This window comes from Procambarus clarkii, chromosome 88 (genome assembly GCF_040958095.1).
Source record: "Procambarus clarkii isolate CNS0578487 chromosome 88, FALCON_Pclarkii_2.0, whole genome shotgun sequence".
Taxonomy (NCBI): domain Eukaryota; kingdom Metazoa; phylum Arthropoda; class Malacostraca; order Decapoda; family Cambaridae; genus Procambarus; species Procambarus clarkii.
This window is the reverse complement of record NC_091237.1, coordinates 21032298-21044123: the sequence shown is the minus strand read 5'-3', so window position 1 is coordinate 21044123 and position 11826 is coordinate 21032298. Positions and strand designations below refer to the sequence as shown.

Genomic DNA, 11826 nt, shown 5'->3' with positions numbered 1-11826 from the left:
AAAGATTATCTCTGAAATTAAATAAAACAAAATAATGTTGATAACGCCATGTTCCCAAAATAAAACAAAAACTATTCCCTATCTGATTTACAGCCAAAGGTAAAGTGGACATTTGCCTTAAATCATGGGGCAAGTCCTTACCTTAATTGTCATTATAAGACTTTCTGGTCGTTATGTGTCCAAAGGTAATGTCTTCCGTGGACACGTTATATACAATGTGGGGGAGGGGAGAGGGAAGGAAGGGGCCAGCAGTGGAGGGAAGAGGTGGAACAATGGTGGGGGGATTAGAGAGGGGAGGAGAACAGGGTAGAAAAGAAGAGAAAAATAAGAACCCTCTCAATAGACATCGATACATGTTGATGTGAAGAACACGTTCGCAGGACCATAGCAAGAGAGCAAGTTTAGGTTACCCACCAAATACACGCAAACACACATCGAGTCAGCAAGGCGGTCAGCCCGCCTGCTGACATAACTATACCCCACATTTCTATATATTTTACTTCACCTGCACCTGTCCATCTTTGTTACTCCCCTCCCCCCTCCTTCCCCACCAAAATGATGACTGATTAGAGAGGTGTTAAAACAAAGAGATAATGTGATAAATAGCAAAAGAGAGAGAGAATGAAAACCAAACAACCCAACAACAATCAACACTAACGAACAAACAACGGTAGAGATCTCCATATGCTCTTGTTATTATCATCATTTACAAATATATTAAAAAATTCGAGAGAAGTTCACAGTATTATTAAATTAAACTCAAACAAGGCTCCATAGGCCATGTAAATACATATTGCCACATATTGCGCTCTCTTTGTTGAATTTATAAAGGAAAATTTGCTGTTATTTTTCAAGTTTATTATGCAATTGGCTGATGTGGTGTGATATTGCTACACACGGCGGATACTGCCGTGTGTGTGTACACGCTCACAGGTGTACATGTGTCCTCTGGTACCTGTACACGCTCACAGGTGTATATGTGTCCTCAGGTGCCTGCACACGCTCACAGGTGTACATGTGTCCTCAAGTGCCTGTACACGCTCACAGGTGTACATGTGTCCTCAGGTGCCTGCACATGCTCACAGATGTGTGTACGTGTCCTCGGGAGTGTATGAACACTGGGATATTATGTACGTACGTGTACATAATTATGTACGTCTACGTGATATTATGTACTTGTACGTGATATTATGTACGTGTTGTGGGCATGCACGCACGCACAACCCCCCCCCCCTCCCCCAAAGAAATAAATCCAATATAACATACATAAAACTAACAGAGCAATAATACTAAAAATAACTTTAACTTAATTAAGTTGATATATAAACAAATAAAACAATTTATAAACAAAGTTAGAAATAAGTTCAATAAAAATACAATAAAATACAATCATAGTGAGGTACTATGCGCAGAATATTGTAGCTTTATTAGTGTATTAGTCAAATACAACTTGTTCAGGTTTCACTGCCCCTCTCGTTCGTTGCAATAGTTTAATTCTCGTAAAACAACGATGTCGTTAGCTGAGTAGCACCCAGGGACAATGAGAAGATGTGTGGGTGTAGGGCTAGGGACGGGTGAAGGATGGGGCTAGGGACGGGTGAAGGATGGGGCTAGGGACGGGTGAAGGATGGGGCTAGGGACGGGTGAAGGATGGGGTTAGGGACGGGTGAATGATGGGGGCTAGGGACGAATGTGAGGTCGGAATAGGGAAGTGACCCTTTCCTGATAGAAAATAGAGAGGTACAAGTAAAGGAAAGTTTAGATATGGGAAATAAAGAACATGTTGTGATAGCAGGCGGACTGTCCCCCTTGCTGACACGATATGTGTGTTTGGTAGCTAACCTAAGCTTGCTCTCGCTTGTTAGGGAGCTGTGTGTAAGGTTCTTCATATGTATTTCAGCACATATGGAAGTCGATAGATAAATACTGTGAAGCATTCACATATACACACTCAGATGCTTGTGTACATTATGATGTTCTGTTTGAAAGTCTTAATAATAATAAAAATAATAGTAATATTAATTATAATTATTATTATTATTATTGAAATTTGAACTTCATTATTGTTAGTATTATTATTTTAGGGAAACGTGGATTCTGGTCAGTATTCCATCATAGAATTATATATTGTGTGGTGGTCACCGTGGGTGGGTCACCCTGGGTGGGTCTCCCTGGGTGGGTCTCCCTGGGTAGGTCACCCTAGGTGGGTCACCCTGGGTGGGTAAAGAGACCAAACAGCCATTACCCCAGACACTAGGAACCAGCCAGTGGGAGGACAGGACAGTGAAGGAGCATTAAGTAGGACGTCTTCAGTGGGCATCATCTAACCGATCCACATTTTATATATCTGTTGTGTGGAGTTAGTGGCGGGTGTATCGCTCGTTACGCCCACTCCAGCTACACCTTAACTACACCTTTACGCCCAAGCTGGCACCCTCAGCAGGTGCACTTGGCCCGCCTCTGATAATTTCACTCGCTTACGTTCTCGTAGAGAACGTTGTAAAGTCTGCTTATAGAGCGCTCTAGCTGAGGTCCCGGCTGAAGTTGCTGGTGCCGCTGCTGTTGTTGACGCTGTTATGGCTGTTGTTGACGCTGTTATGCCTGTTGTTGACGCTGTTATGCCTGTTGTGTCTGTTGTTGACGCTGTTATGGTTGTTGTTGACGCTGTTATGGCTGTTGTTGACGCTGTTATGCCTGTTGTTGACGCTGTTATGCCTGTTGTTGACGCTGTTACGGTTGTTCTTGACGCCGTTAGTGTTGCCATTATGGCCGTTGCTGCTGTTCTCTGTTGTTGCTGTTGTGTTCTCTGCTGTGAGTGTTGGTTTCAATGTTGTCACTCCTGTCTTTGCTGTTTAAGCTGTGTTCGCTTATATTGACATTACTGTTGCCACTGCTGCACCTGCTGTTGCCTCTGCAACGGGTGCTATTCAGCTGAGGTTAGTGGTTGATGTTGGAGATGATGAGTTGGTAATGCTGGTGTTCTCTAGTTGATGGAGAGGTGTTGGTGATGGTGGTGTTGGAGATGACTAAGCCCTCGAGATGGTACAACTTGTTCAATCTCTGCTGTTCTCAGTAATTGTACCATTGTCTTTTCTTATTCTGCATCTTTTTGTTCCTCAGCCTCTTTATCTTTCTACATTTGTTGTCTTCCCTTTTCCTTACCGAGACGCGAGATTTATATCTCTTCTGTAGTTAACAGAGTTCAAACGACCATAATTTGTCCAAGGAAGAGAAACTGTCAACCCAAAAGCTAGCCTATAAAACACACACACACACACACACACACACACACACACACACACACACACACACACACACACACACACACACACACACACACACACACACACACGCACACACACACGCACACACACACACACACGCACACGCACACAACACCACTCTGTTCCTAAGTTATGTGAACGACCTTCCCGAGGGAGTCAGCTTGTACTGTCAATGTTTGCAGATGACGCAAAGCTAATGAGGAATATGAGAACAAAGGAGAACTGCAGGAAGTTACAAGAAGACCTTGACAAACACCAAGAGTGGGCAAACAAATGGTTGCTAGAATTCAATCTCAACAAGTGTAAGAAGATGAGAAAGGAGACCATCTATGCGTAAGTTGAAGGTAACAATATGATTTGCAATACAAAAGTATTTTGTTTAGAAAAAGATTCAGTTACGCCCATCAGACGCTCATTCGTACTTACGAAATTAAACTTTTAAGAAAATTTGAGAGAACTGGATCTCATCATATTCAAGGAAAGAAGGAATAGCGCAGACATGATAACGACATAGTAGACTCTAAGGGTAATTGACTATGGAAACTGGAGACACAAATGAGTTACAGAAATCTCCGAGGCAACTTTTTCATTGTCTGGATCGAACATAATGGAATAAATTAGTTGAAGTTGTCGAACCATATTCAGGACAGAGTTTTATATGTAAATATGTTAAGAATAACGAGGAAAAAGAGTCAGTGCTATTAACTACTGATGGTCGATGGTCCAATTTACCCCCTCCCACTCTACCCTTTTCCACATTACCTCTACACCCCCTTCCACATTCCCTCCACTCATTATTATGTGGTTTGATAGCCAAAGAAGACCCGGTGATGGAGGGAAGCAGCTGTGTACCCCATGCTGGCTCCAGCTTTGATTATCCGGACACCCATTTTTTCTTCTTTTGTTTTCTTAACCGAACAACCCATGCAGTTGTGTGACAAGGGACCGGTGTGATAATCTTTACCGGCGTCTTAAAAGAATACCTTTATTCGAATTTTATATCCACTCGTGCGGTTATCGACTGCTGTACTCTCCGGCACTCTTCGCATCGTTAGAAATCCGGTTAAGTGGTGACGATCCGTATTAGCGAATAGGTAGGGGTGAGCTATATAGTGGTGATGGGGGTTAGAAGGAGGGGAATTTCAGGGGTTTAAAATCGGGAAGAGGGGAGATGAGAAGTGAATAAGAGGTGATTAGGGAGGTGCGATAAAGTGAGAAAGAGTAAGGGATCGTGAGAGGTGGAAGTGAGGGGGAGGAGGGGGTGAGAGAGAGGGAGGGAGGATGGGGGGGGGTTGGAGGTGGCCAGAGACGATGCATGTTTATTATAGAGCGATAGTCGAATATCTATTTGCATAAGGTCACCAGCTTGCCATCTCGACGTTCATTTTTCCTTCCTTCCTTCGTCTTCCACAATACAATGTCGCAATCTTTCAACACACATCGGTACCCAAGCTGAACGATCATTTCCGACGATGATGAAGCTCCACCCTTCCCCCTAACGCGAATCACCTTCCACAAACCAACAAACACCTAAAACGCTCGCTCGCAAAAATAAAACATCTCGCCAGATGCGTCGATGACGACGCATCTGGCGTCGTCGTCACCACAAACGTGTTCCGTATAAGAATGATAAAAGCATGTTTACTGGCATTGACAAGTTTTGCGTTCCCGATGGGTCAGTTTTTTGTTCGGACCATAAAACTTCTTCTGGACTGCCATTAATATTTGATTCTTCTCCTATGAACGTCAGATTGTCTCCTCGAGTGAATGAAATCACTTACTTTATTAGTCGGGCTTTGCCGGTCGCTCTGGCTGTTAAATGATAATGAGTTGGGGAGGCCGGTAGATCCAACGAGCAGCCCGGGGCCAAAACCGGGGTGATTGGTCGATGTGGAGAGGATGGTTGGTTTGTGATTGGGTGGCTGGCGGCCGTGGGTGGTTGGTTACCGGGGTGACTAGTCCTAGCGATTGGTGCTGGTTGTGGGTGGTAGTTTATGAATAGTGCAAAGATTGGTTGCATGTGGTAATAGAGAGCAGAAAAGTGATTAAGAGGCGATGGTTAGTGATGTTAGGACAATTAATGATCGTTGGCACGGTTTGCGGTATCGAAATATATATATATATATATATATATATATATATATATATATATATATATATATATATATATATATATATATATATATATATATATATATATATATATATATATACTGTATAGCATGTTATTGTCTTCATAAACTACGTATTTTCACCAGATATTGACATTTTAGGTCTATTTATATTTCATTCTCGTTTAAAGGTCCATAAATATTTTTAATTTGCAATATGAATAGAGCTTTTAAATTGATGTTATTGTGGTGTTTGCATTGCCTTGTTACGAGCGGGTTCCTTGTTATCAATGTTGATGGGTAGTTTGGTGTAAATTGGTAGTTAACGTTGTTGATATTATAAATACCGCTCGTTTGTTTATTAGTAAATAAATAGGCCGGATTTGTTCTGATGCTTTGTGTATTGCGAGGACTGTAACATTGGTTTATACTGTACCGGACCCATCTGCTGTGTTGGGTTATACTGTACCTGACCCATCTGCTGTGTTGGTTTATACTGTACTGGACCCATCTGCTGTGTTGGGTTATACTGTACTGGACCCATCTGCTGTGTAGGGTTATACTGTACTGGACCCATCTGCTGTGTTGGGTTATACTGTACCTGACCCATCTGCTGTGTTGGTTTATACTGTACTGGACCCATCTGCTGTGTTGGGTTATACTGTACTGGACCCATCTGCTGTGTTGGGTTATACTGTACTGGACCCTTCTGCTGTGTTGGGTTATACTGTACTGGACCCTTCTGCTGTGTTGGGTTATACTGTACTGGACCCATCTGCTGTGTTGGTTTATACTGTACTGGACCCATCTGCTGTGTTGGTTTATACTGTACTGGACCCATCTGCTGTGTTGGTTTATACTGTACCGGACCCATCTGCTGTGTTGGCTTATACTGTACCGGACCCATGACCTAACTCCCAGGTAATTTTCTCTAGTCGTTGTAAGGAGATAATTTCTCATTCAGTGTGTACCGTCATTCTGGTCTCCTGGCACCTCTCCCCATTTACATCACCTTACACTTACAAGTGTTGAACTCTAATAGAACCAGGCGATCTAAAGGTCTAAAAAAAAAACTCTCTCGCTCTCAAACAAAAACAAATTCAACATAATATGGGTGATTATAACAAGTTGAACAAATACTTCAAGTTTGGTTACTGTTCCTTTGTCGTTTTATGGAGCTCAGGATACATACAAAAGATGCATAGTTACCTTGAGGTGCTTCCGGGGCTTAGCGTCCCCGCGGTCCGGTCATCGACCAGGCCTCCTAAATATTGTAGTTTTAGTTATATAAGTTTGTCGCAGCTTTAGTGGTAAAATAACACGACATTGTCAATTTGATCATAGCGACTCGTATTGAGGACACATTAGATGTGGCTATGAATTATTTGGGGATTTTATAGATGATGTTAATTCTAAAAATATTATCTTTTCAAACCTACCATGACTCAGGAGATTGCTGCATTCCTCACTAGTTTCTGAGAAAGTTAATATATATCTCTTAACTAGTTACTTTGGTAATTAGGCAATTAACTGCATTCCTCACCTGTTATTGCAGTAGTATATTACTTAACACGTTAATTGGGTAACCTATTGCAGTAGCGCCCACACTACTTATTTAATAGCTAACTTTCTCAGTGGGTTCGTAATACCCGAGATCTTCCGTTGCTAGTTACTCTGATTAACCTCGTTCTCGCTAGTTGCTGTGATTAAGTTCTTTCAGGCTAGTTACCACGATAACAAACGTCTTTCACAACTAGTTGCTTGCGTAATTAAGCACTTCATTCACTAGTTCCATGACAACACCCTCATTCCTCACCGCCTCGAGCTACTCACTATTGCAAGACTTCTCGATAAATGTTGGGAGCGATCGCCATCCACGGCTAGAGCCGTGATAACCGCACCTGCAAGATAACCGCATCTGCAAGATAACCGCATCGCCAGATAACCTCACAGCCATGTAACTGCACCGCCAGCCACCAAACTACTACAACGCCCTGCAATATAACCACTTACATCTCTTAATCCTTACAACCAAGACGTCACATGTTTCCTTCACGGTTCTGAAGAATTTACGAAAGAGACATTCTGACGTCGGATGTCGGGAGTCGGCCCCTAAGAACGGCTCGAGATTAAGATCGATGTAATTTACAGAGATGCTGCCTTGTCTCATAATGGGATTCTTGCGCCGACTGTGAAGTCAACATTAAATGGTGACTGAGCCCGAGATTGGGCAGGGTCAGCAATGTGCTGACAGGTGTCAGCGGGCGAGGAGACATCTCCTTTACGAGAGAGTGAATCAATTCTAGTGCTCAGTGATGAAGCTGACTCATTGGGGGTGATGTTTCTCTCCTCGATGACAATGGAGATCCACATGTTGAGCCCAGCAAGCAAGGCGACCAAATCACTTACACATTTTCCATTCAACGAAATAACAACGAAGAGAACTCTGAGAAACGACTCGTTTCTTGTTGGATTGATCAATATATCAGGGCCTTTGGTATCTGAGAGATTTTGGCAGCCTTAATGTTTTGCATAAGGACAATGTTCTCAAGGTTCCCCACGCGGTCTACCTTCGTGGCCATCCAGAAGCAGGAAACCACAACACAAGGCGCTCAGCCATTAAGAGCCTCACGCAGGCTGTGTCATCCTCAAGAACATGGCCATCAGCGTGTATTCATTTCTCGACTGATTCACATTCAGGAACAGGCTCTCTCAACACCCAAACGTGAAATAAAGTCAACTTCCTATATGGAGATTCTACTACACAGATGACATCTGGTTCACCCCTGTAACTGACATGACTGTAATTGAACACTAAAGTTTATACTTACTGGAATCTGGAAGCAACTGCCTTCATTAAAATACGCCGCACAACAAAGTGAAGAGCTTGTTGGTGCATAATATCAGAACAACAAACACTGTCATCTGGCGCCTCAATATACCACTAAATAAATCTGATGACTCTACAGCTGCCATTACCATGAAGAAGGCTGACCTGCCGGAGATGGCAGCAAGGATGGCAGCCCCTGTAACTTACATCTCATGATGTAAGTTACAGGGGCCAGACCGCTCTCACCCTATGCCGCCTTCCTTAACAGTTCCCACTTATATTCCTGTAACATTATACAGGAGACAGAAGTACAATGTTAGCAGGACCCCAGGACCAGACTGTATGTACCTGTATCCTTAAAATATCTGCACTTGCAGCCCCTCCTGCAGGTCTCTTGCCAGCCTGCATTGATCAACAAACCTGGCCACACCGGCAAGGCCACGGTTGCAGCTGTCAACATAAAGAAACGCAAGACATTAGTAGATAACTATATGAGAATGTCCTTGCTCTCAGTCACTGCAAAGTTATTACAAAAAAAATAATTGTTTAGGGACCACAAAAGCACTTTGACAAACGCACTAAGTAGCCAACTATTTGGTTTCAGACAAAAAAGAAACATATGAGATCTCCTGCAACAGTTGAGAGCAAAACAAGTGTGTGGACACACAGGTCGCAGTCGTGGGTGTTGCTCGAGCTTGTAGCGGTGATAACACAATATCTGGATATTTCTAAATTAATGCAATGTCCTTATGAACGATTGACACCTCAAAATGAAAAGAAAATATCACCAAAGTATTCCATTTTGTTCACGTACCTACCTACCTCCCTACCTAACCCACCTACCCACCAACCACCAACCTTCCTATCTCTGTCTCTCTGTCTCTCGCTCTCTCAGAAGAACAGGTGCCGGTCGTATAGAGAAGAGTGAAGGACTGTTTTATGAACACCATCGTCCTATATATTACATGTAATGGGGTGGGTCCCTACTCAATGACTTTATCAATGGCCAGCTCACCGATACTACGTTCCAAGCCTTGTTCATTATAAACTTTGAAAAGTTAATGAACAGTTCAAGTGGCAGTGTGTAAATTTAATAATTGCTTTGATGTGACGTTCCTTATTTAATTATATATATATATATATATATATATATATATATATATATATATATATATATATATATATATATATATATATATATATATATATATATGCAGAGCGAAGGGGGAGGGGGGTGCCACCTCTGGTGCAACTGCAGGGACCCATAGCCTCAGAGAAGAGAATAAAGGGTATTCTGAGAAGACGTTGAAGATTCTCCCTAAACACTTGAGTATTTTCTTCTACCATCCCTACTTTTTATTCTTTTAAACAATATGATTTGTTTTATTTATTTGATTGCAATGAGTTACAGCATATATATATATATATATATATATATATATATATATATATATATATATATATATATATATATATATATATATATATATATATATATATATATATATGTATGTGTGTGTGTGTGTGTGTGTGTTTGTGTGTACAGCCCAGTAGCCTTAAAAATCAATAATCTGAATTGATTCCAAAATGTTGAGGGTGTAGTTAGATGAAGAGCTCAGGACGTGGAAGTCACAGAAAGTGAAAGGTTGATCGTTAAAGAGACTGTGACCTCAGATAGCGGGAGATATGACTTTAGTGATGCCCTGTACAGTACGGGATACATTCCCCTTTGTCAGTAGATGCCATGCTTTAAATTCCCGGGAAGTATTGCCCATCCTCATAAATACTGGGCACACGCTCGTTACTCCTGAAGCCCATCCTCATTAACAATGGCCAAACACTCATTAATCCAAGTTTATGAGTGAAAACCTCTTCACTCATGACTCGCAACTGATTACCTCTTAGTTTTCTCGTCCAGTGCTTCACTCACTATGGTCGATCGAATTCCTCCTCTCTAAATGTCTCACTTTTACAGTTTAGTGGTGTGCCGGGGATTGGCCATGTCTTACAGGGTATTAATACTCTGTAAGACATGAACAATTGTCTAATGTTTTGTTCATTAATTTGTCAGAAAGTTCTAACCAAATTGCTTAGGAGAGGGCTTCTTCAATAACGAATTATAAAACATTATCAATAGGAACATTATTAAATCTGCTTTAATACAGATTACAAACTCATGTAATTTGAACATAAGGATCTGTTTGTATAATTTAGATCCATTTTTGATTAATCAGTTAAAGGGCGATTTGAATAGATCCTATTCAAACTAATTCATTGATCCTATTCAGCCGAATGGTCGGCTTTCATAGCTAGAACGTTTGAGTATGTAGCATTGAGTATTGAGCATACACCAAACTGTGTATAACGGGTTGGTAAGACCTCACCTGGAATACTGGAATACGTTGTTCTGTTTTGAACTCCTAATTACACGAGATATGGAGACAAACTTGAGAGAAACGCCAGTGAAGGGTGCCTCAATGCAACCATTATCTAATATGAATATACAAAGATAAAAATGTCGATTTCAAAATTATAACTAATTATCATCACCGTCAAAATGACAAAAGGAAGCTGGTTTCCATGCTCGAACCACAACCCACGAAGAAGCTTCTCTTCGTACCTAACCATTTGATCCATATGACCCCCGCTCCAGCAACATAAGCCCTTTGACCTTTAAGTGGGATAAAGTAAGTGGTATTATCACCTGAGGCATGTATACATCTCCCATTGGACGTGTTGGTCATCGAGGTCGGGCTAATTGGCAGCTGCGTTTGGTAGAAGGTCAGGTCATTATCTTGTGAGAGACGATTAGGAGCAGTGGCACTGTCAGAGGCAGGGGCTGCAACAGTGACAGAAGCAGTGGCTGACGGAGCACCCAAAACATACGCTGCCCGTCCTCCTAAGATTTTCCAACGTCCCAAGAAATTGTCCAACTAAAGTGCCCTTATCCTAACCTGCCAGAGGACCCAAATCAGAAAACGGAACAGTATGCCAATTTCGCGAGCAGCTACCATTTTCTAGTATGATATTTTTGGCCTTGGGTAGAGTATACGTCAAAATGCGACGTTCTATTAGGAAGACGGGTTGCACATATATGACCGCTGGACAATTTTCACTTGCTGTTCATCACTGAAAAGAATTACTGAAACAAACAATAAACAGTCCATACACTTTTGTTATCTTTGACGAGTAAATCCCATAAATATATTTTTAGCGAAAAGTAAATTGGCCGAATTTCAAAGCCAATTAATTACTGAAATGAATGTATTCAACTGTTATTGACGTCAGACGCAGTCCCACTGAATCAAGAGACTCAGTGTCTCACAGTGTTTCAGTGTGCTCAGTCGTGCTTTATGTGTTCTGGCGGCATTCTAAACCCACTTACAGTTTTCCACGAATTTCAAAGTGTTCTATAGTGTTCTGTGTTCTTAAGGTGTTTCAATGTAACCTATCGTTTTCCAATGTGTCTCTCATATATAAAATTGCTCCTTAAGTGATTAACACAATCTGATAGTGTTCTGCCATGTTATACCATACACCATATTCTAATGTGTTAGACCATAGAGCAAGGTGTTCTAATGTGTTAGACCACACAGCCAGG

At 41.7% G+C, this 11826-nt stretch overlaps 1 protein-coding gene across 1 annotated transcript; it reads right to left on the bottom strand.

The window, feature by feature from the left end:
- Positions 1 to 2522: 2522 nt before the first annotated feature.
- Positions 2523 to 6302, bottom strand: LOC123745705 (uncharacterized). Its single transcript, XM_045726519.1, has 2 exons — positions 5870 to 6302; positions 2523 to 2848 (listed from the first exon to the last, which is right to left on the bottom strand). The coding sequence occupies exons 1-2, from the start codon at positions 6300 to 6302 to the stop codon at positions 2523 to 2525; spliced, it is 759 nt and encodes a 252-aa protein (XP_045582475.1).
- Positions 6303 to 11826: the final 5524 nt, after the last annotated feature.

Bases quoted from the DNA above. Each gene is read 5' to 3' on its own strand.
- LOC123745705 (XM_045726519.1), bottom strand. From the start codon at position 6,302: ATGGGTCCGGTACAGTATAAGCCAACACAGCAGATGGGTCCGGTACAG. The intron at 2,849-5,869 runs GTCAGGTACAGT...CAGCTTAAACAG, and splicing joins TAAACCAACACAGCAGATGG to CAAAGACAGGAGTGACAACA.